The following is a 26,074-nucleotide window of genomic DNA, read 5'->3' as shown; positions in this document are numbered from 1 at the left end:
ATGATTAGTATTAATATCCAGAAACCACTTAACCCTGCTGAGTTTGGTGAATGACTCTTCCTGGGCACTGTGGTGCCAGTTTCCCTGGTTTGATAATAAGCTCTGGGTTAAATTACTCTGTAGTGTAAATGAGTGTGTGAACATGTGTGTGCATCTCATGCAGGATCTTATTCATGCCTCAAGCTTTGTGTTCCTAGTATAGGTTCCAGAACCAATGACAAGACTAAAATTGTATACTTTTTAAAATTTGAACGTCCAGCCAACTTCAGTATGACTGCTGATCAAATCCCTGCTATCTGAAATGAGGATGGGTTCCCTGTTGGGTCGGGTTTCTTTTAATGTCCCAGCAAGTTTTCCCTTGCCACAGTCACCCTTGGCTTGCTCATTAGGGACAATGATCATTTTGGTTTATACACTTTCTCACACACTCTCTCATCATCTATACCAATTGTGTACCAATTGCAGGGGGCCTGCAACCTATCTCAGGAGACTTGGGACACGAGACGAGGTATACTGGACAGGGTCCCAATCCATCGCAGGGCACATTCATACATACATTCATACATAAACTCACATGCTTATTTACATCTGCATGTCTTTGGACTGTGGAGGAAAGCTGGAGGAAATGGAGGAAACCCAGTAAGCATGGGGAGAACAGGCACACTCCAATTCTGTGGTTAAGACAGTGCTAACCACTAAGCCACCATGCTGTCCTGATTTAGACATATTTTAATCCTTTTCTTTTGATTCTGTAAAGCTCACTCACTCATCGTTTATACTGCTTTATCCTGTATTCAGGGTCGTGGGAGGCCTGGAGCCTATCCCAGAAGGCTTAGGGCACAAGGCGGGGTACACCCTGGACAGGGTGCCAATCCATCGCAGGGCACACACACGTACACCCACTCATACACAACACTATGGGCAATTTAGGAACGCCGGGTAAGTCTACTCTGCATGTCTTTGGACTGTGGAAGGAAACCGGAGTACCTGGAGGAAACCCAGCAAGCATGAGAAGAACAGGCAAACTCCACTCCTGTGGTTAAGTCAGTGCTAACCACTAAGCCACCATGCTGTCCTGATTTAGACATATTTGAATCATTTTCTTTTGATTTTGTAAAGCTATATAAATATAACTGAATTGAATATACATACACCATAACACAGTTTGTTGAAAAGCAAGTGTACTCTTATCCCATCAAAGCACTTTAAATTTACCTCTGTGTGTGTGTGAGAGAGAGAGAGAGAGAAGAAAAGCAAAAGGAGACAACAAAGACAGAAAAGGAGAGAGTTGGGACAGAAAAAGGGATGATTACTGTAATAAAAGGTAAAAGAGAGAGGGAGAAATCTAAATAGAAAGATGAGGAAAATTATAAAAGAGCAAATTAAAAATGAGAGAGAATATATAGGGAGAATAGACTAAATTAGAGAAGCAAATGAAAGAGTAAAAGAAGAAAAAAGTGGGAAAAAAGTGGAAAACTGTAGGGTGGGAAGGAAGACAAAAGAGACGGAAAAAGAGAGAACAGAGACAGATGAAAGTGTGTGTGTGTGTGTGAGAGAGAGAGAGAGAGAGAGAGAGAGAGAGAAGGGGAAGATCCTGTTGAAGACTTCCTGAATGGGCCACAATGCCGGAGTGGAGCGGAACAACAGCGGGAGAAGAATGAGACTTCACCAACACACAGGTCAGCTTTAGCTTCTTTCTTCTTTAAAACACAACAGCATTCCTCCATTTTCATTACCTGCGCTTTATGTACAGGCGCAGTCGGCTCGCGTTACCTTTCTTTTCTCACTAATTCCAGCTCGTAAAATCTTAAGTGCCGCTACACAAAAAAAGTAGTTTGCCGTAGCTCTCCGTGATCCGTTACATTTTCCGTTATCACGCTAAAGCTAAAGTCGGCTGTGGACTGCATGACCGAGGAACAGCTCGGATTGAACAGAGTGCAGGTTTGTGTTTGAGAGCAGCTCTCTGTTTCTCAAAGGGAAATCTAATTACCGGGGGAGAAGGACAATCCTGCATGGTCTGAGCTGACTGAAGATGAATAAACTTTTCGCAGAAAGCCGTACTAAAACAAAACGAAATGAAAAGTTCTCTTGTAATTTTTTTTTTCGGTTGAAATTTTTGTGAAGCTGTAGGGAGGTAAGGCGAAAGAGAACTGCATGAATATGTAACTTTTACATCTGTTCTTCTGTTCATGAAATAGCAGTACCGTACTAACCAGTGTACTGCCTCCTGCAGGGAAATAGCATGGGACCTCTCCTTCTGAACAGTTTAACGTTACAGCCAATAATGTATAGGCAACTGTTACCTTTACTGTAGGAAAAACTTTTTAAACCTTGTCGACAGGCAACCTTTTAAAACAGCATTATAAAAAAGTACAATACTAGTCAACTTACTGTAAAAAAAAGAATAGACTATATAGTCTATTTTACCGCACTTTTATATATTGTCTATACCGTACATACTATATGGCGTATAGTTTACCGTACTATATAGTATATAGGTGGCCATGCTATACAATGTACAGTTTACTACATTTAACAGGTTATATTTGACCGTACTATATTGTGTATAGCTTACATACTTTACAGTGTATAGGTTACCATGCTATATTATGTATAGTTTACTACACTAAATAGACTATAGTTTACCATACTATATTGCCTATAGCTTACATACTTCACAGTGTATAGGTGATCATGTATGTAAGCTATACACAGTATAGTATGGTAACCTATAACCTAATGGTGCATATAGTACGGGAAACTATACACTGCATTGTGAGAAAGCTGTAAGCACTATATAGTGTATAGGTTGCCACAGTAGTTTATAGCTTACTGTTCTGTATTGTAAGTAGTTTACCATACTATATTGTGTATAGTTTAACATACTATTTAGTGTACATGTTGCCATGCTATATAATGTACAGTTTGCTACACTAAAGAGGTTATATTTCATCATTATATATTGTGTATAGCTTACACTCAATACATAATGTATAGTTTACCGTACTATATAGTGTATAGGTTCCCACAAAAAAAATTGTGTCTAGTTTGCATAGTTTTCCATATTATATTGTGTATAGTTTTTATAGTATATGGTATATAGTTTACTGCATTATATAAGGTATAGGTATAATGTATAATCTTTATAATGTATAATTTACCACATTAAATTGTGTATAGCTTAGCATACTATTGTGTATAGTTTGTTGTACTACTGTATATTGTGAATGGCTTAAATATTTTATAGTGCATAGGTTACCATGCTATACACTGTAAAGTCTATGGTACATATAGTTTGCTGTACTGTAGTTAGCTTACATACTTTATAGTGTATAGTTTACCACACTAAATAGTGTATAGTTTATCAAACTATATTGTTTATAGCAGACAAATTATATAGTGTAAAGTTTACTGTCATGTAAAGGTTGCCACCCTTAATAACTGTATAACGTACCATACGATGTAATGTATGGTTGGCCATACTATGTAGTGCATAGTTCACCATACAATATTGTGTATACACAATGATTACTAAGTAGTGTATAGCTTGTACAAAACTGGCCATGGCTTACATGCCTTTACACAAGTAAAATCACAGCTTGGTAAGTAAGTCTATTTTAAAGGTTCAATACATGGTTCAATATGTTTTTTGGTACAGTGAAAAAAAACCCCATGATATTATTTTTCATTTATAATGAATTTAATTTATAAACATATAAACTAGTACTTTATCTATTGGCAAGTTGTCCATAACTTGCTCAATCAACATTTTAAAATAATTTTTTTAAAACATTACTACTCTCATTAAGGCACATATTCTTCTTTTCACCTTTTACTTAATTATGGCATTCATTAAGACATGTTGCAACATTTATTTCAAACTAGAGTTGCAATCATTTCTCTATAATGCGTATAGTATGATGGGAGAGACGGAGCGTTGCGTAAAGCCTTCTTCAGGACTTCCGCAGCCCAACATGATTAAGGTTTGTTGGCCAATTCATGTGTGAAACTGATGTCTCATGCTTCCTTAATCACTCTTTCACAATTCCAATAAATCATTATTTTGGAATATTCCTGGGCCATCAAGAAAAGAAAGAAAATCAGTTGATTGGGGGGGGGGAAATCTGGTCATTCAGTATATTCAGGTTGTCAGCTGACCTCATTGTATGGGCACAATCTTAATGTTGCAGAACCTAGATCTGACCAACAGAAGCAACCCCCAGATCATAACACTGCCCCCACAGGCTTGTACGGTAGGCACTAGTCATGGCTGGGCCATTGCTTCATTCACCGCTCTTCTTCCATCACTCTGGAACGAAGTAAATCTGGACTCATCAGACCACATGACCTTTTTCCATTGCTCCACAGTCCATTCTTTATGCTCCGTCGCAAGTTGAAGCCTTTTTTTCTGATTAGCTTCATTGATAAGTGGTTATCTTAAGGCTGCACAGCTGTTTAGTCCTAATCTCTTGAGTCCTTCTCATCGCATGTGCGTGTGGAACCGCTCTTACTTTCACTAATAAATATAGCCGTGAGTTCTACTGGTGATTTCACCAGACATTTAAGTGATCTCCAATCATGATCATTAAATTTTTTTCCATTTACATTTCCTCCATGACGATGATGGTTCACCACTAACCTTTAAGGTTTTTAAAAACTCATAGTTGTTTTCGTTTCTTGATGCAGGACAATAATTTAACACATCTGATCTGGAGTAACATCTTTGCCACGACCACAGGATATGTCTTTCATACTGACATGAAAGAAATGAGAATCTACTCACTGCATCAGTTGGGGTTAAATAACTGCTGATTCAGTGTTTTTAATTAAACCTGTTCTCCTTTCATTTTAGAACCTTTCCCCATTTCATATGACTGAAGTGATGTGTGAATCACATGCTGCCTGTTTATCTTGCCTTTTTTAATACAGTTTTTGTGAGCAGCACATATTTTAGGGGATGTTTATCAGGTTAAGAAGGCATGTTTTCCTTGATATTGGTATAATCTTTTGACATCATTTGTTAATGGTTTAATTAAAGACTTAAATATAAAGATATACTATATGGACAAAAAGTATTTGGCCAAACATGCAATGACTGCAGCTTCCAGTCTTTTTGGAAGGCTGTCCACATGATTTTGGAGTGTTTCTGTGGGAATTTGTGCTAATTTATTCTGCATAGCCTTTATGAGATCAAGCACTAATGTTAGAAGAGAAGGTCTGGCTTGCAATCTCCGTTCCAGTTCATCCCAATGGTGCTTGATGGGGTTAAGGTCAGCGCTCTTTCACACCTTAACTCATCAAACCATGTCCTTATATATGTCCTTGGTTTGTGCACTGGGGCAGAGTCATGTTGTCATGGAATAGAAAAGTGCCTTCCCCAAACTGTTGTCACAAAGTTGGAAACCATTGTACCATTGTCCAAGATGTCTGCTGAAGCATTAAGATTGCCCTTCATTGAGGATAATTGAAACTTGTGGATTCGATAAAAACAGGTCTGGTCAAATACTTATATATACTTCTATATCTTGTATATGAACATGTAAATTCTTAATTAGAACATTTTTGAAAATCAGTTATTTACTCAAATTACAATGTGCATCGAATCAAACATCCTCTACCGAATGATACAGTACAAAAATGCGTACCATTACACCCCACCGTACAAATGTACAAATAAACTACCTCGCCAAAAAAAAGTCGTCATTTTAAAAGAGTAAATTATTGGGCTGCACCAAGCAAAGAAAACAACTAAGGAGATTTTAAATGAGTAAAAATGGATTAAGAACTTTTCAACACATTATTAAAACCTGGAAGGCTAGTGCCAAACCTTCAACTTTGTTGGAATAAAATCATGAATGGAGATCATTTAAACACTTGAAGTTGCATTGTATAAAACATCAACAGCAAAAACCCTAACTATGTTTAATAGTGAAAGTAAGAACATTTCTTCTATGCACACAAGGTGATAAACTCACAGGATTGGGATTAAACAGCTCTGTGGCCTTAAAAAGAGCTTGTTTGTGAGACCAAACAGCAAAAATCAGCTTGAATTTGCTGAGAAGCATAAAGATTAGAGCTGAGCAATGGACTCGGATCATGTGGCCTTGAGTTCGGACTGACTTTATACAAGTGCTTGAAGCGATGCACCCATCGTGCATAGTTTCCGCTTTACAAGCCTCTGGAGTAAGTGTTATGATCCGGGGTCGCTCCAGTTGGTCAGGCGTGTGCTCAGCAATATTATCTGGCAATAAAAACTCAGGTGATGACCTGAATGAACTGAATACCATGCTGTGTGCTGTAATCAAAGCTAAAGTTTATTGAATACATTTTTTTTGGGGGGGGCAGGCAGTGGATAAAGTGTAGTGTTTTTCGTACTACATACTGTATACATTTGTGGTCAGAAGTTTACATACACCCATCATGAACATGAGTTTTTATGAACAATTTTATTTGCGTTACTGGGCTCTCAGTTATTTCTTTGAACTGGTTTATGTGGCAGAATGACTGTACAACACGCATATTTCAATAGAGGAAAACCCCAAGGAGTTCAGAGCACATGATGTAATTCTTTTCTTCTTTTTTTTGTGAAATCAACACAGGGCTGAAATATACAAACCTCCAGTAAGATCATTCATTCACTGGTGCCAAAAGACCCAAACCTTTTTAATTTGTTGAGCTCAAGGCCTTTAAACTTCCTGTTAGTCCTGATTATTGACTACAGCTGGTAGCTTCACTGTGCCAACATAAAAAGGGATTGTTTTTCAGCACTAATTGAATTGACCAATTGAAAAGTCCACGGAGCTCAGTGCAAATCTGAGAAAAAGGATGACAGGTTTACACAAAGTGTCTTAGAGACATTTTGAATGCCATTGCCTTGAACTGGAAGATGCTGGAACATCTCTGTCACTGTTTATAGTCAAGCGAGTTTTACATTAACTTATAGGATGCTGTCCAAGAAAAGACTAGTCAAGCTCAACTAAAGTTTGCAGCTGACCACATGGACAAAGAAAAAGCCTTCAGGAATAAAGTTTTGACCAAAGTTATGTCTGGATTTGTAAACAACCTCAATAACACTATCAAGCACGGTGGTGGTAGCATCATGCATTGACACTGTTTTGCTGCCAGAGGAACTGATGAGAGCATGAAGTAGATGGAGTAATGCAAATAGACTAAATTGTAATTATTCAGCATGACTTTAAACAATTGGACTGAAGTTTAAAACGAAATAGATTTTTCCAAAAAGGACGATGATCCCAGATACACATCAAAGCTGGTTTTTAAATGCATAATGAAGCCTAACTTGAAATTTTTGGCAAAAATAGGTGAATTGTTGTCAAAAGTTTGGTTTGTGACAGGAAAGCAGTGAATTTAATTGAACCCTACCAATTATGCCATTAACAGTCAAAAGTCCAACCAGAATTCGGCCAAAAGTGTGTTTGCTAAGTGACATCAAATATTCGGTGTGCTGTATCTATGAAATCTTTTCTGGTCTACTCTGGTTTACTAGGGTAGCTTAGGTTAGGTTACTCTACTTTATGATGTGTAGCTTACTGCATAGCGAAGTGTAGAAAAATAGTAAAAACAAAGGGAAGAAGGACCTATGGTAAAGCAGTAGGAAACTAAATAGTAGAGATGGGGGGGAATCATGGAGTAGAGATTGGGTGTATCGGGTGACATGTCATGCATTACAACCGTGACTCCAAAATCCTTTAAAAAATGTTTTTTAATTCATAAATGTTGCATTTGATGTGGTAAAATCTTTCTCTATGATCCTGAAGGAGGCGTACTCTGAACTATTTACGCATTAACAGGCAACACAGCATCCTGCATGGTAGGAAATTAGACACACTGGACGGGGTGAAAAATCCATTGCAGGGCACATGCTCACACACTATATGTGCAATTTGGAAACGCCAATTAGCCTCAAATGCATGTCTTTGTCTTTGGAAACCAGAGTAACTGGGGGCAACCCAGTAAGCACGGGGAGAACATGCTAACTTCACACACACAGACCCGAGATAGAAATCGAACCTTTGAAGTGTGAGGCCACAGTGTTAACCATTACACCACTGTGCTGCCAGAATTGTAACAAAAATTTTAAAACATTTAAATTAAATACTGTCGTATATCAAATTGCAATACAAATAGAATCGGCACCTGGTTATCCTGATATCGTATCAGGTGGTCCCAGATAAATCCCTTGCTTCCTAAATGTTGAATAGACCAACTACAATTTTATTTCATTTACTCTTAAATATAATATGACATTATAAACCATTTGTATTTAATAGTTAATAGTTACAGACAGTTTTAGTAAAATAAAAAATCCACTGTACTAAACAGTATGCCGGCGTTTTCTATGGTGGTCTTAGTATGGAGATCTTTTAAACAAACAAACCAACTTCAAACTTGCATTTATTACAACATCCATTAATGTCAGGTTAGAACTCAAGACCGCTTCAGTGTTTAAACTTCTTAAATTACTTGAATGTTTTATTCTTGTCTTTGTTCAAGGGCACGCAGTGGTTAAAGTGGACCGGTGTGGTGCTGCAGAAAGCCGTGCGAGTGTTCTGCTAGAATGCTGACCCAGCACTTTAGGATATTAAATAATGAGACTGGGTTTGGAGCTCATTCTTTATTTGGCTCAGTTCACTTTAAAAAGATGCATTCAGGGATCACTTTTTAATTACATATGGTTTCGATTCTAAATGCGGACTTCTTCCGAGTAGGCCAACCCAAACCTAGAGTTGTCTTAAGACTGTCATGTCTAATGTTTCCCTGTTTAGAAACATTAAATAGTTTGCTTTATATATTTAATATGGAATAATATTGATAGTAATATTCAGAGGGAGAGTAACGAGGACGCGTTCCCGTCCGTGTGTGGCCGTGTTTCTGAGGCAACATTTCATCTTTCTGACATTGAAGCAACATCTGTGGCTCTTTGATCCACATCACTGGGGGTCCGAGAGTCTGATCATCCATGTTTGAGGTCCATGCTGGGACCGCGGCGTGAGACGCCATTGTCTCTACGCCTCTCAGCAACTCCTGGCCTGTGAAATTCCTCTCTGATGTCTCTTGAGAATCCGAGGCGCTCTTGCCTGCGTGCCTTTTATTGCAGGGAAGTCATGCGCTCTGATTTGATTAGATTGCTCTTGAGTAAATCTTCCTTGTGTGAGTTCTGGTTTGGACACATGTGCCTGTCTAGGTAAATGGGATCACAGCATGACTGTATATAATTGCTGTAAATAGGTTTCTCATATAGACAGCAGCTGGGGATCCTTTTTTTTTTTTTTTTTAAAAAAGAAGACGGTATGAGCCGATGTGTGGTTGAGGATGAATGAGCTGTGTGCTTTATATACTGTATGTTGAAGTCAGAGAATCGAATCGAAGTCTAATAATTGACACAGCAGGGTTTAATGCTTTGAGACACACCTATGTTTATGAATCATATTGCTAGCCTGAGGCCAGGTTCATTTTTTTTTTTTTAAATAGGTTAAAAAGATTCAAGATTAAAGTACATGGTCATTCCAAGTTAAAAAAACAAACAAATATTCTTCAGGATCTTGGACGTATAAGGTTTTATCTCTGCTTTTACATAAAAAAAAAATAATTGAATGTTGTTTACATGGACAGAGATTTATTAATATTAATAATAATAATAATAATAATAATAATAATAATATTCAACTATTTGTCACATGTGTTGTACAGCACAGTGAAATAATTTTTCACATATCCTAGTTAGAAAGCTGGGGTCAGAGCTCAGGGTCCGCCAGCTTACAGCACCACTGGAGCAGATAGGGTTAAGGGCCTTGCTCAAGGGCTCAACAGTGGCGGTGCTGGGGCTCGAACCTCCAACCCTTCGATCAGTAACCCACAGCCTTAACCAACTAAGCTGATACAAATGCATCAGATCTTAAGTAAAACAAAAAAAGAAGGGGAAAAAAAAGGTTAATATCTTTTCTTAACATGATTTAGTTGCTAAATTTCTCTAAGTAATTTTAGCAAATTAAAAGGTGTATAATCTTTGCGCTGTCTAAAAATACTTTCGTTTAACATTTACTGTTTATTGCTACTAGCCTTGATGTCATTGTTTTTTTCCAGCACATATATCTGATATCAAACCTGTGTTTACCGTCATACCATGTGTAGTCTACTTCCATTTTGTTTAGAAGAAGGTATGAGTCAAACAAAGGTTTCAATCCCACGTTGTAGCACTTCATGGTCTGGGATGATTGTATTATGACTACCTAGGCACAATTTTGTTCCCTGCATCGGTTTTCCCAGAGCTTGCCTGCACAAGCTTAAAGCTATGTGTCTGTTACAGCTTCGCCCTGTCAGTGCTTATCTCAATCTGCTTAACGCTTCAAGCTTCCTTTGATGATTTGCTTCGGAACTATCTTTGTCCAAATATTTCTTCCACCGCTTCCTTACTAAAGTATAGTAAGGAAAATCACTAAAATCACTAAAATCACTAAAGACTAAAGTCTTAGTGACTATGGATAAATTCAAATACGCTGAAAAAAAAAGGTCCCCCCCCCAAAACTTAATATCTCTGAACCCATCTGTTCCAAATTTCCGTAGACAATAGTGTTACAGGGCATACCTGGCATGATATCAATGGGAGTATTGACTGATGTTTTCAAAAGCTGTGTAGAATTTATCAGACCGTTTTTACCAACCAAGAAGACACCCGGTGGTGCAGTATTGTATTTGGAGAAAACGTTATTATCCCATTTTAAAGAAAATGAGATATCGAATCAGCGTGTGCCTATAGGATTGATTTTTTTTTTTTTTAGGAGCCTCATGCCTGTTGAGACGGGATTCGTGCAGTCGGTGTTGCCAGATGCAGCCGTAACGTTGAGCTCTGACATGCTGATTCATAGCCTTTGAGCAATCTGTCGGTGCCAAAGGGAGGTCCATACATGAAACTCCTTTTTAAATGTCATTCTGTTTTCATTTATTCATAGGTGCCCAGTTTCTGTTTTCTTAATTGGATACGCTGAGAATGGATGAGGATTCTGTTCTGCCAGGCATGGATCGTGTCCAGCATGAAAGTCTGCTCATGAAGAGGGATCTATGAAGATAACCCTGCAAGTCTTCAGTCTTCTTTGTCTATTAGATCGAACGCATCAGCATACAGGAGCTTTATAGGCTAGACAACATGTGTCATGTCATTGTAACATGCCGGTCTATGCTTTGGACCTTGTTGAGCATCGTGGTGGCGTTTGCTGAGCTGGTGGCCATCATGAGTGCTGATTGGTTAGTAGGGGTACAACACCCATCTCAGTTCAACGCCTCAGCTCCTGGACCTCCAGACCCTAACCCACCCACGCTCGGCCTCTACAGTCGCTGCATCCGAGTGTCTCAACAGAAGACGATTCAGTGCGGACCCTACGCTGCAGACTTTACCGAGATTGCAAGTGGATTTTGGCAGGCCTCCATTATATTCCTGGTTGTTGGAATCTTCCTGCTGTCCATAGTGGGCTTTCTTGCCGTCTTTAGCATGTGCTTTCAGAGTATCCTGGGAAAAAGCATCTTCAATGTGTGCGGCCTACTTCAAGGCATAGCAGGTAGGAAGATCACATCTGAGATATTTTTTATTTTGCTACAATTATTCTTGCTGTGTAACTATTGGGTTTTACTAACATAGCGACAGGTATGTATTCACATATGAATGTTAAAATTAGGAATAAATCATTTGTGGAAGTATGATACAGTCATATGTGGAGTAAATACTACGCCTCTGCTCCACTGCTAAAGTGACTATTATTGATTAATTCAAGAATGACATTTAGAATTTAAATCTGTTTTGTTTAAGCATCATACCGTGAGTGTCAGGAAATTAGTATCATTTATCATCTTTAATTCACGACTTGTGTGAAATTTAGAATTCTGGAAATGTTTCATTTCGTCATTCGACTCCGTTTAACACTGCAACAGATTAAGTGTTTGTTTTGCCACAGAGGCACAACTGCCAATCATCTAGTATATGATCTGACACATGGCTAAACATAGCATAACATTTCCTCAGACTGAAGAAATTACACTGGATCAAACAAACAAAAAAAAGCATCAACTCATAGCAGGTATTTTAATTGAGAAAAATATATAATATATATTTGATCTGCCATAAATTAGTGCATTATTCCAAAGTTTTATTTGTTTAAATAATTGAAGCTATATTTAATATAAAAATATGTAGTTCCTGAAACATGCCTTTCTAAAAAAAATATTTTTTAAATTATATTTTAATTATAAAATTTTTTATATTCATATTTAGACTAGACAGGATCTGATGTTTAATCCGTCCAGTGTTGGTTAAACCATAAGAACATAAAATAAAAGACATAAAACTGAGACCAATTTGGAAAGACAAGTGACGCTAGTGAATCCTGCCCAGGAATATTTTTTTTATTTCAGTCCCACAGCATAGAGATATAAGCTGAGCGTGCGTATTCAGGTCAGATGTCAAAGCCTCTAAGCTGACAGTCCTCACATTCCTGACAGCCTCAGAGGTTCAGGCTTGCCTGGAAAACACGGAATGATGTCTTCCAGGACTTTCACAGCTTATCTACAGCATTATATGAATCATAACATGGACTGTATGATCGTGATAACAAACCTGGGGTAAATGATTTCAATATGGCTATAAAAGAATCAGGAATGTTAAGGGACTCGGGAGGTTTTAAGCGATCCTAGCGACTCGATAGACTGTATCTTGCTGTGGGTGCGTGCGAGTTGTAAAATTGCTATCTATTATGTCAGTGGTAAGTAAAGCATGTCAACCACATGTTGCCTTGCCCCATCAGCACTCCGTCCCAGCCCAACCCGCAGCAACAGCGCGTGTATTGTTGACCATGGCAGGGTCTACGGCTTGCTCCAACCACCATTCAATCTTTCCAGTTAGGGAGGGACAAATCCAACAGCTCCGTTACTCACTACCCAGTCTAAGACCGCCGTCTTTAATTTCCGTAATATAGAAAACACTGATTTGTAACCCCATGTAAAGGGTTTTTCATTTCTGCAAGGGTTTATCTGGGGACAAGAGAGCTCTGTAGCTGTGCTGAAAGCTTAGTGAAATATTTACGACGGTGGGATTGAGCAATTCCTAAACAGTCAGAAGAAAGGCTTTTGAGGCAGGACCTCGCATGCCCGATTTGATGGCAGAGAGAGTGCATTATGTGGCTGAGAAAGAACGTTGGCCTGTTTGGCAAACTCGAAAGACAAATCGAATGCAAAATCCATTTTTATTTCACTCCAGCAAACGGTCCATGGATAAGATACCGAGATATTAGTAATGATATGAGCCCTTTGTGTGCAAATTGTGTGATAGATGATATATGGTATCACATGGCTCAAAGGAATCCTAGTGTTTATATAGCATGGGTGAGGTCTGGGTTTCTAAACATTAGTGGTAACGAGGGAAAGAAAGGCTTGTGGATGTAACAGTAACGGAGCATTCACAGGGACTTCGAACCGAGACAGTCTACATAATCCAAGCCTAATGGTAAACAGATTTTTAAAATGTGTTATTTAATAAAGAAAAACATATAATTGTGGATATGGGGAATTTTTTTTTCTGATTTATGGAAGGAATTTCAATTGTCAAAGCATGTTAAAGGTCAGTAAGTTTTCCACTATCTTCAGGAAAGAGGACTTCCAGTTTTTCAGTAACATGACCAACTGATTTTATTATTTTTTAAATCTTAATGTTATGTTATCTGTATATAAAGGAAAATATAACAGAAACTGTTAATGATTAAAAAGCAGAACATGTTCATTAATAAAATAGAAAGTGCAATCATTGGCACAATGATTCTAGCAATTGTTCCAGCATTCGGCCATATCACACCACCCCACTGTAGAGTGTGCTCTTATAACAGCACGTCCCCATGATCTGTAAATATACAAGCAAATAGAGATGGGCAAAATAATTAACTCAATTGAAATAAGCAGATATTATTATTATTATTATTATTATTATATTTTGTATAAAGTGTTTAGAATTGTGGCTAAAAATTATTTATTAATTAGTATATTTATAATATTCAGGATACTTTTTAGAATCACAATACAAATCGAATCAGTGACCTAGGTATTATAATTATACTGTATTGGGAAGTCCCTGGTCATGCCCGTCCATGCAGATATGATACAATGTGAAACAATAACAAATATGTAATTTGTGAACTGAACTGATTAAAAATAAACGAACAGGTAAGTGCTTATACCTAGTATAAATACATTTATCATATTTATTTGTTGATATATATATTTATTCATAAAACGTTTCTTGTATATAACAAATCTACTAATACACTATTTGGTCAAAAGTGGACACATGACGCTTGTTTTGGCTCTCTTTGCTCTTCTAACAACCTACTCCCTTCTGGGAAGGCTTTCTGGTCATTTTGGAGCATGATTGTGGGGATTTGTGCTCATTCAACGACTAAAGCTTTAGTGAGGCCAGGCACTGATGTCATTTAAAGTTCATCCTAAAGGTGTTCAGGTCAGGACTATGAACAGGACACTCATGTTCTCTCATATCATCATGTCTTCCCGAAGCTTTCCTTGTGCACAGGGGCATTGTCATGCTGGAAAAGCTTTGGGCTTCTTAGTTCCAGTAAAGGCACCAAAATTCTGTATCATACAAAGATATTCTAGACAACTGTGTGTTTTAAACTGGTAACAGGTTACAGGCCCACACATGGGTGTGCTAGTTAGATGTCCACAAACTTTTGTCCGAATGGTGTATTTATAACTGGGATTTCCATTTGTTTTACAGCCAGGATTATAAAATAAATTTTATAATCCATTAATTATAAAATAAATTCCACAAGTGTCCTTGTTTTAAAGTGAATGTATTTTTCAATAAATTCGTCCAGGTTAAGTCAACCGTACCAATAACTTAAATATATTAACAAAAATAATTCCAATAACTTTGATTATGCCATGTTAGTATCTCCACTACTCTAACAAATGTTTCACAGGTTTCTGGGTTCCCCCAGACTTCACACTGAGAATCACTAAGTAGTGAGTCTTTGCTTTTTCCCCCCAGGTCTGTTCCTGATGCTCGGACTGATGCTCTACCCAGCAGGCTTCGGCTGTGATAAGGTGGTCAGCTACTGTGGCCCTGAAGCTTCCCCGTATAAACCGGGTCAGTGTTCAGTGGGCTGGGCTCTCTACACAGCAATAGGAGGGACGGTGCTCACTTTCGTCTGCGCCATGTTCTCTGCCCAAGCCGAGATCGCCACCTCCGGCGACAAGGTTCAAGATGAGATAGATGAAGGCAGGACTCTCATCTGTGTGCTGTGAAACATTTAGCTAGAAGACTAACATCTCTCTCAGAGTCACGAGCCGAACGTTTTCGAGTTGTTTTTCTGTCGCCGCTCGGCAGGGCTCATTGATGTTACACGGTGCTCTCTTTTTGATTGATCGACTCTAGAAGAGATGCAGCCCGATGATGATGATGATGATGACGGTGGTAATGATAGTAATAACACCCTTTAATCCAAAATTCTTTAGTTTTTTGTGCCAAATTCAAAACATGCACAGTTAGTTATCCAAAGTAGTATTTTGAAAATGTAATATCTTGATAATATTGTAAAACGTATTAAGGGTTAGAAAGTTAGGCTATGAGATAAGAAGTACGAATATAAATCGATGCCTAGTGTGTATATCCTACTTATTAGGGACGTAAATTTTACCGAAATCGTTTGCCTTAGAAACATATCGAGGAGCATTATCTGAGGTGAAGCTACAAATTTTTGGCCTTCAAAACCTCTGCATCAAAGAAACCAAAGTGAAGTTTCTGTGGCCTTTGAATTCCATTTGTTCCTCTTTATGTACTTGTATTTAGCCCAGATTATCCACTTCGAGCTCAAGGAGGCATTAATATTTTTGTGCTGATTGTATCCCACAGTGCTAGAAACAGATATAAAGCTCTCTGTTCATTAAGGTACAAAAGACATGAATGCAACATCTGTGATGCAATATGTGAGCCCATTTCTTCTTCTTCTTCTTCTTATTTTTTTAAAGGTATGCAATCATTTCTGAGGTTGTTGTAGAGGGCAGGTATAAAGCTCCAGGGACAAACTGTGTGTCTTTAGAGTAGGTCAAAAATCATTTATTTTTAGCTTCAACTATAGTTAGTTCTTTGTAGTTGTGATGGCAACAGGCTACATTTTTTTTTTTTTTTTTTTTGCATTTAATACTTACTGTTCTTTCTTTCTCGCTTTCTCTCACCCACACACACACGTTTATCTAACAGTTTTGTGCAGGAGTTCATTGGAAGTGGTTTCATTTAACTTTTGCTGCCTTTATTTTTTTTTCTTTCATGTATTTGTTATATTAACAAAAATATTTTGTATATTTTTATATCTGTTGCTGTGCTTTTAGTGAGCAGTATGAATTAAAATTTTAGACTGCAAAAAATATCATGAGTGTGTGTGGTTTGTTTTTGTCATATTTGACTGAGACAGTGCAAAACAAGTCAGGAAGCAGATCAGGAAACAGGAAGCACTAGATCATTGGCTTGAAGAAGGAAAAGGAGGCTTCCTCACTGTATCCTTGATCAACACTGTTAAAATAACAAAAGCTGATCAAGTTTTTTTGTCTTACATAGAAATGACAAAAGCAGAGTTGATTTTTAATATTGAAACAGAAGTTAATTCTTTAAAATTAATTGGGGACTGGGCTGTGTTTGCTTATGCATTGTAATGATGAACGTGTGTGTGTGGGAGGGATTTTGGTAAGGTTTTGAGCTTAAACATGATGCCAGAGAACCCCTAAAGCTTGGCTTGAACTTTTTCTCACTTGTAAGACACTTTGATAAATGTGCCTTTAAAAATACATAAAGGTAAATAACTTTAAAAACTCAACTACATTTGGAACTGGTAGTAGGAAGTTCCACACATAGCCAGATCTGTAAAATATAATTTGATAATGGGTTATTGTGATAGTTACGATAATGGGGAGGATTGTTCTGCTACACCCTTTTCTTATATGACTGCCAGTCTCTTACCCAGACCTTCATGGCCTTCCCGTACTGATCAGAAATGCACGACAGGCCTCTTCATCTTGCATGACCGTGTAATCAATTTATAATTAGGTTTGTGGTGATTAATGCCTTCCCAATGAAGTGGCCTCTTCCCTGATGAATGTATGCAGGACTTCCCACCTAAACTGCTGTCCAAACAGGCATGGCTCACGGTTTCGTCTCATTAGAGCACCGTTTCCTGGTTGGAGCTGGCTGATGTTCTTTTTCTACACATTGATTTTTGTAGACATAAAAACTTTAGTGCACATATAGAAACTCCCAACTTTAAAACAAACTTCTTTGAAGTGTTTACATCAAAGAAGCATTTGAAGTTTTTTTTTTTTTTTCTCTGGCCCTTAATAAATTTTCAACACACATTTTTCTAAAGATCACAATGTTCCATAATAGGAAGTTGATTCAACTCAATCATTCACTTTTTAGCTTATGTTTATGCTAGTTGAGTAGTGTTTACTCATTCAGCAATCAGTTGAGTGTCATGCTGGAGTCAGTGCCCCTCCCTGTAGCATTTACTGCAAGATGGAAAAATTTACCCAAAAATATTTCTGCACAATAGATGCACCCAGTAAGTGCAGTGTTCGCAAAAACAGTTCATTCTAAAAGTTTGCATACACAGCTTTCCTCTTATTTTTAGGTAAATACCTCTGTTTTACCATTCATCAGAAATAAACGCTGCTCTCTATTGAAATGAATAAAGCCTACATTTTACAGTAGTCTGTGATAGATTGGCACCCTCTCAAGGGTGTGCACAAAAGACAGGATTAATACAGTTAATACAGAATAAGCAGTGTAGAATATAATTGAATATTACAGTAGTTAATCTAGGTCCAATATAAAGGCAGGAGTGTTGTGTAAGTAAAGTTAAACAGTGTAGTTAAGGGAAGAAACTTAGCAAAACAAAGATAATGGCATCAAAGTATTTCAGAGCTAAATCTATATGAACACCACATGGTTCTTATTATTAAGATGATGATTCACATCTTGTTTACCTTGAGTTCACATCTGAAATTTCAGATATGAAAATGTAACAGGATTAAATGACTGAAGAGAAAATTCTGAAAAAAATAAACTAGGCTATTAGCAAGTGGCTAAAAGTCTTCATTTATTTTACATTTAGAAATATAACGTCACACTGATTATTTCTTTAGTGCTATTTTAACATATGCTGTTTCTTAAAATGAAGTAATATTTGTAAAACATTAGTAAACCTCAGCTGTCGTGTTACTTCCTCGAGGTAAATAAGCCAGTGACCTGAGCGCGGAGTTAGCATGGTGTAATGTGCCATGTCTAACACTTGGTGGCGCCTGTGTCAAACTCTTCACTGTTTCCTATAACACCTCTCCATACAAAGCTCACAGACAAAAAGACCAGAGGCCAGTGCTCATGCAGACCAGCTCCAACCAGCTGGAAACCTGCAACTGTAATGAACATTTAGGAGGCATTAGCTACGATTACTTTCACATCCATTTTTAACTACACAATGAGCCACGGGAGAGTTTGCATTTGTGACACAGTTTTAAATCACAGAATGGCTCTAACGTGGAGCCTAACAACCCACAAGTCTGGATATTTAACTTATTACACACACACACAGAGATTTGTTATTACACCCGACATGCTTGGATTATGTCTGAACAATTGTGTTTTCTCTTTTTTTTTAATTAATTTTTTTTTGGTTTGCTCATTTGTTTTCTGTTTGTTTATTTGTTGTCTGTCTGGTTGTTTATTTGTTTTGTCTGCTTGTTTATTTCTTTGTTTTGTCTGTCTGTGTTTATTTTTCTTCCTGTCTGTCTGTTTGCTTATTTTCTTTTGTCTATCTGTTTGTTTTGCCTATTTGTTTGTTTTACACTAAGGGTATCGATATTTGGTTGTTTTTTTTCTTTGTTGTTGTGTATTTGTTAGGTTTTCTCTCTTTTTGTTATTGCCTTGTATGTTGTTTTGTCGTTTTTGTGTGATTGAGGTTTTGATGTTTTTTAAATTAGTTTTATTTGTTTATTATAATAATAATTTTTATGTAATAATAGCTTGTGTTAGGACTATATCACATAATTGCACATTTTAATGTTAAGTTGCACAAAGAAGACTGATTTAAATTTGTGTAACTAACTCATCTTCTATACCGCTTTATCCTGTATTCATTGTCGCAGAGACCTGAAGCCTATCCCAGGAGACTTAGGGCACGAGGCAGGGAACACTCTGGCTTAACAGGGTGCCAATCCATCGCAGGGCACACACACATACACACACTCGCACTCTCATTCACACACTATGGGAAGTTTGGGAATGCCAATTAGCCTAACCTGCATATCATGTGAGAGGAAACCGGAGTACCCGGAGGAAACCCACCAAGCACGGGAAGAACATACAAACTCCATGCACACAGAGACGAGAATCGAGCCTGCCCGGGACTCGAACCCGGACCCTGGAGGTGCAAGGCGACAGTTCTCACTGAGTAACTAACTACTTTTATCAATTTATTTAAAACAAATGAGGCTACTATATATTATGCTATATATTATAATATTAGGCTAAGTATTATATGTATATAGAAATGATGATGGTCAGAATTATAGCCTAGAAAAACCTGGAATAAAATGAATGTAAATTCTACATCATCCACTAAAGTAGGCTTGTCCACGTGTACGAGCTGTAAATGTGCGGAAAAATCATTTGCTCCATTGTAAATTCAATGATATTAAAGGCCCCCTAACCTGCTCCATTAACACTCTTTGGCGTGCTCAGTGGGGCCGGCATCAGTGTGCGCCTTGCTCTTACAAAATTTACTTCCCACTTGATTTTGCATTAATGGGCCCGAATCAGAACCCGTATGAATAATCAATGGATAGTCAACAGCCGGAATGAACTCTCCCGTAGCCGAGCATGAATCTTGCTAATGGCACACATCCCCGGCTTTTAATTAGGAATAATGCTGCGCTTTGGGCACACGGGCCATCACATGGCTTGTTTGTCGCTGAATGTGAAAGGTAAACACAGAGGGGACAGGGAAAAAAGAGAGAGAGAGAAAAATCCCGCACCGGTGTCATTTCCCTCTGGCTAATTGTTTGCGTTAATGGCTGCTACATTAGCGCCCTTAAACACCTGGGCTACATCCAAATACACAAACTAACTACCGTACTAAATAGTATGTCACAGTAGTACGGAACCACAGGCAATGACATAGTGTTTAGTACAGTAATGTGGCAATTTATGAAGGTTAATTAAGCGCCGTGGAGCACAGTGAAGGACGCAGACTTTGCGCGTGCGCAATTAATGCCAGTCAAGTTAACCAGTGACTGCAAGAGCACTTTAGAGTTAAACACCAGGCCAAGTGTTAAAAGCCAACGCTTCAATTATCCACTTCTGATTGGACCCGGAATTGTAACGAATTATTGAGGCAATTTGCTGGTTATCAGGCTGTGATGAGGGCATGGCTCGCTACAGGTTTATATATAATATATTAATTTATTATATATATATATATATATATATATATATATATATATATATATATATATATTATTACTCTCATAAAATATATATATATATTATATTAGATAATATAATATCTAATTACTCTCTTATCTATCTATCTATCTATCTATCTATCTATCTATCTATCTATCTATCTATCTATCTCTATCGTAATTAAATTACACACACACATACACACACACACACACATATATGTGATTATAGGGAATTAATACTCCAATTAATAATACTCCAAGAAGTAAAGTAATTATTCTATTTATTTTAATTATTGTCATTTTCACATTTAAATCAATTATTGCGTATTAGCAAACTATAAGTCAAATATTATATAATAATTTATTCTAAATCAATTATTTTACTATTATTCACATTCTGTTTAATTTAATATACAAAAAATCCATTATTTCATGACTGTGCATTTATTTATTAAGGCAGAAATTCTTATAAATGAGCTTCAGCTTTATTCAAATAAAATATTTGTGAGCATAAACAGTAAGCAAAGCAAACACCGTATTTCTAAGCTAAAGTATCATTACAATAACTATGTATATGAGCAGTTCTCATTTTGCCGGGGTCACCGGGCTGCATCTTGGCCGAGCGCTTTGGGATGATTGGCAGGCTGTAGCGAAGAGCAGGCTATTGCTTTTGTGCACCTTGCTAATTCAGCAGGTGGATGGAGAAAAGCCCGGGTGAGCCTGTGATCCTTTTCCTCGTCACGGCCAGGCCAGGTGACAGCACCATTAACCTCCCCGAACAATCTGCTTCCCCATTTCAGTCCCAACCAAGACACTGAGATCAACATCTGGGTCTTAAATTGCTGTATCTTCCCATTAACAATAAAACAAACTAGTCTCTTAAAATTATAGAAACAGTACTAAGGAATAGATAACATTTTTTCTTTAGACATTTCAATAATTTGTTTGAGCTGAGGTTATGTCTATTGTTGTAATTTATGTCTTCTAGTCACATATTAATCATTGTAACAGTGTGAATGTTTCCAAAGATGCATATTCTCTATAAATCTGAATCAGAATCCTTTAACTTTAAAAAACAACACATTTGGTCTCAGCACCAGATAATCAACACACTGGCTGTATATCCATAACCGTGTATGTGCTCAGAAACTCAAGCGCGGTGAGCTCAGGCGTCCTCTGGATATCGACTTAACACAGTGGATGGTTACGGGGTGGTGTGGGGGGCGAGAGAGGGGCAAGAGTGTTTAGTGCGTAGTGTCAGCAGAAATGGTGGTGGTGGTGGTGAGTGTCTATGTGTGTGTGTGTGTGTGTGTGTGTGTGTGTGTGTGTGCAGATGTTCCATTGTGATGGATCTATTATCCAGCTATTACAAGATAAATGAATGATCTCTCCTATTTTCCATGCCTCTAGAAAATTGAAATTGGGGGGTGGAGGTGGTGAAGTGCGTATCCTTGATGTTGTGTGTATGTGTCGCGGGACTGGTGGCGCTGGTAGCTGTGGTGGGGGGCACCATCCTTGCTGCATTATTAGGGTTGTTGGGATGGCCATTAATTTAAGGAAGGAGAGGAACTCAGGCAGCTCGGGCCTTGTGTCTTCACATTATCAATCAAGCCTCAGGCATCTTGCTGTGATGACCGTGCACTCTCAGGTTTATGCCACCTTAATTAGAATTCATGGCAAAATATATGCAAGGCAGCATGCTGTAGCCCTCATCATTTCATGGAGAATTTATTGTTATTTGGCCAAGCATTTTGCTTAGAGTGATATTTCCTATTACCAGCCTGTCAGCTAATATAGCTCACCAAATTCACCGTATGAGATATTAGTTGTCTGCAGCTACAACCTGGCCACAGATATGCAGAATGAGGTTTCAGGTGCAATTCAGGTACCTGATACAGATACAATATGCTTAATTAGATTTTAGACTTTTGACATGGGTACATAATTGGCAACTGACAACTATATGTACAGGTGGTTGAACTGAACAATTAGCTGCTGCACACATTTGATGACGCTATCTGTTATTTTGTAAAGCACATCCAAACATGTTAGTATTTACATTATGCGCTCAGAGAAATGATGATCGGCAATTAAACGTGTACCACCCAAACAGAGAGGGGCATAACAGTATATTTCCCATAATTTACTGTCAAAGCTGGCATTCCGTATGATAAATAGTGAATTGCGGTCAAAGCTGATTACACACTGCACTAGAAGTGCAGTTCACTGTCAGGAAGAAGAGCGATTGACTTCCTATTTACATATTAATGAAAGGCAGCAAGAATATGCGAAAGAAAAAAAAAACAGTATTCATAGGGCGCGACATTTACAAATAAAGCTGATGCCGTGAAAAATTTAAATGAAACCTATTTAGATTAATAAATGGAAAGGGCCACTGGTAGACCACACAATTTGCATTTCCATTTTCAAATTATATTGGGTGAATTCTGAAGTAATGTGATGATGAGTTTGTAACTGCGTGCTGCATTGGTGGCTTTTTTTTTTTTTTTTTTTTTTTGAAGTAGAAGAAGTTTGTAATAAGCATGAATATGAGGACCTTCCTTATAATTTGTCCTCTAAGCAGCGCTCAAGAGGACTCAAACACTGTTTACAGTGAGTGGCCCTGAAGTTTAGAAAGATGGATGAGATTTGCCAAGTATATGAGCAGAATACACTTCAGACTTGCAAGCTTTATATTGGATAAATAATGTTTTGTTGTACTGTTCTTGAAGGTCATATACAGACACAGATACACATAGTGCTGGAAATGGCAACCTTGCTTTGCTTTGATTGTGTCACTTTGGTCATTATGTTACCTTATGTACATCTATAGTGGTTACACAAAAAAAAAAAAAACCTGTCCTAAAATGCTTCACATTCACGTCTTGCTGTGCTCAGTCTTTGGGAAATCATGTTGTCATTGGGACGTTTGTGCTAACAGATCTAAAGTCTGTAGGCAAAGCCATGCTAGTTTTATCCCTCAGTTCATAAAAACTAGTCACGAGTGCATAATGGCCCGCACAGAGAAGGTCCATCCAGCCCTTCTTTTTCATAATAGGTTTGATGGACGTCAAACCATTGTGAAAGTGCTGCAGACGGGGGCAATGTTCTGCAACATATGCAAACTTATCAGGCATAGTTTTAATGTGCTGCATCTCATTGGCTGCCTTATGTCCATGTACGTTTTAAAGGGAAAAAAGTGTCAAAGAAGACAAAGATGATAACTGAGTTCATAGTGAGGGTGCCAGCTATTATATCTTCTTAAGTGGTATGGCGATTAGATTTGGTGAAGATGAACTCATTGGCTATCTGTAATTGGGTAATTGGGTAAAAAGCTTTATCCTTCCCTATACAACGAGGACAAAGGTATTTTTGGGGCTAAGTGTAATATGTTTTTTTGTTGTTGTTGTTGTTGATATTGCTAGGACCTACAGTAAATGTCCTGACTAAGTAACAACCATTCACGAAAAAACAAAACAGGGGATTTAGCAAGATATATATATATATATATATATATATATATATATATATATATATATATATATATATATATATATATATATATATGTATCTTGGTGTGTGTGTGTGTGTGTGTCAGTGTTTGTATGCAGGTGTCATTGGCTTAATCCAATGACAATTTGTCTAAACCTGCTGCATGCTTTACACTGCAACCTTTAACACAAAACTCTGGCACCGGTTGCCATTTGTGCTTGAAGACCTGGCTTGATTTTCTGTCAATTACCTGTGTTCCCTATTAGACTGCTTTGTGACTTTGGCTCTGTGCTGTGATCAGAGTGCTTCTTCTGTTGCCTAATAGATAGAAGTCTTCCCTAGCGTACCTCTCCAGCCCAGCCTCACAATGTGCATGAAAGCTCTCTGCTCGAGATGACTGCATGTCCAGATGTGGCCGTAATTAGTGTTTTAAAAGTGCAGTCTTCCGAGTAAGCAAGGTTTTTTTTTTATTTTTTTTTTTTATCCCTGCTATACTCTGACTTCAAAGTTGATTCAAATGAAGATGTTCTACATTCGATCCTGGATAGCTGTGCTGCAAAAGAGGAAATGAAACCAAACCTGGAACTCTAGACAATTGTCATTTTGCTCATAAGCACACAAACACGTACACACATCCCGCAGACAGTCTAAAATTGGCCCCTGTGACCAGTCTCTCTCTCGCTCAGCCGTGGCCTTGACGCGTATCCGCCACACCCTGCTCTCCCTATTACACATGCTAATTATGCTATTTCACCCTGCTGCTTCCATAACAACCCAGCATAATGCCCAAATTAAGACTTTATTAATGTAAGTCAGCATCTAATGGTTTTAAAAATGATTTATATTGTTTTTCCTGCTCTGAACAAATTAAATATGTAGCTTAGATTAACACAGGCTTTTCGTCAATGGAGAGTTAAAAAGCCTGTTACTGTCACATTTTCATCTTTAGTTCCACATCTGAAACTGCCAGGCAGGCAGAAAAACAATCAGACGCCGAGGAATTTAAATGGGAAACAGTATCTGTGGTGTGCTTAGGCTTCGTAAATCAGATACAGCAGCTTTTACCATAATTTATAAGTCATAGGGTAAAGACTAAGGCTTTAAAAGCTTCATATTTTCAATTGCCTGTATTAGAGACTTAATCAGATTTCCAGATAATCTTAAATGGGTTTATATTATCTCAAGAATTATTACCTTAACAAAACTGGTGAATCTAGGTTATACACTAAATATTACATTTGAGTATAATTTAAGTACAATTTAGTATTAAGTCAATAGCAAGTACTCTGATGTCCCCATCACTATTACAGCAGCTGTACAGGTTACATAGGCTAAAAAATAGTCTGTGACAATTTCAGAATTATTTGACAGGCAAATACAGCAATGCAGATAAAATTTCCAGGCAATTTTAGGTAATTCTGATACTTGATTACTAGGTAGCACTGAAATGAGAGCATGCATAGTGAAATGTATTAATAAATCAGTACTAATATAGCCCATTTCTTCCCCCCCATCCCCATTACTCTTAGCATGCTGTGAAATTCCCATCTTACACACTTTGCTGGCCAAGGCCATGAATTATGCATTGTGCCACAGAAATCCTCAATCTCACGCTTCAAGACCACCGTGCATTACCCTGCTTCTATCTCTATTACCAAGATGAATTGTTGAATGGGGAGGTATTTGATGGGATATGGTTCTAACTTCATTGTTTGTTTTCTGTGTAAAATCTCTCTTTTGTGCTGCCGTGCTTTGTGTGTCGAACCAGTGGTGGATTTTATGGTTCTTCAGAGGGTGAAAACGGTTGGGCTGGGTTATGGAAGTGTGCCATTTGTGACGGACGTGTTCACAACATCATATGTTACTGTAGTCAGGCTGCTGTTGGGATCGTCGTGCTTGTGCTTATTTTATATTATGGCATGACAAGGCATGACAAAAATGATCAGCGTCTCAAATTACAAAACACGAGAAACAAACAGGTTTAGAGCATAAACCATGAAAACAGTGCTGTTGCAATGTGCAGTATTTCATTGCATGCTTACAGTTTTTTTTCTTC

At 37.8% G+C, this 26,074-nt stretch overlaps 1 protein-coding gene across 2 annotated transcripts; it reads left to right on the top strand.

Moving 5' to 3' along the window:
- Positions 1 to 1,582: 1,582 nt before the first annotated feature.
- lhfpl2b (LHFPL tetraspan subfamily member 2b) lies at positions 1,583 to 16,426 on the top strand. Of its 2 annotated transcripts, none has more exons than XM_053480501.1 (3): positions 1,583 to 1,679; positions 10,971 to 11,573; positions 15,062 to 16,426. In XM_053480501.1, exons 2-3 carry the CDS (start codon positions 11,165 to 11,167, stop codon positions 15,316 to 15,318), a joined length of 666 nt encoding a protein of 221 aa, XP_053336476.1. In that variant the 5' UTR covers positions 1,583 to 1,679; positions 10,971 to 11,164; the 3' UTR covers positions 15,319 to 16,426. The 2 variants fall into 2 exon arrangements, with proteins under 2 accessions (XP_053336476.1, XP_053336477.1); XM_053480502.1 differs by lacking the exon at positions 1,583 to 1,679 and adding an exon at positions 1,781 to 1,941.
- The last annotated feature ends 9,648 nt before the right edge of the window (positions 16,427 to 26,074 follow it).

Source organism: Clarias gariepinus, chromosome 21 (genome assembly GCF_024256425.1).
Source record: "Clarias gariepinus isolate MV-2021 ecotype Netherlands chromosome 21, CGAR_prim_01v2, whole genome shotgun sequence".
Lineage (NCBI taxonomy): Eukaryota > Metazoa > Chordata > Actinopteri > Siluriformes > Clariidae > Clarias > Clarias gariepinus.
The sequence above is the reverse complement of the archived record's forward strand: the minus strand, read 5'-3'. Positions and strand labels throughout refer to the sequence as shown.

Bases quoted from the DNA above. Each gene is read 5' to 3' on its own strand.
- lhfpl2b (XM_053480501.1), top strand. From the start codon at position 11,165: ATGTGTCATGTCATTGTAACATGCCGGTCTATGCTTTGGACCTTGTTG. The intron at 11,574-15,061 runs GTAGGAAGATCA...TTTTCCCCCCAG, and splicing joins CCTACTTCAAGGCATAGCAG to GTCTGTTCCTGATGCTCGGA.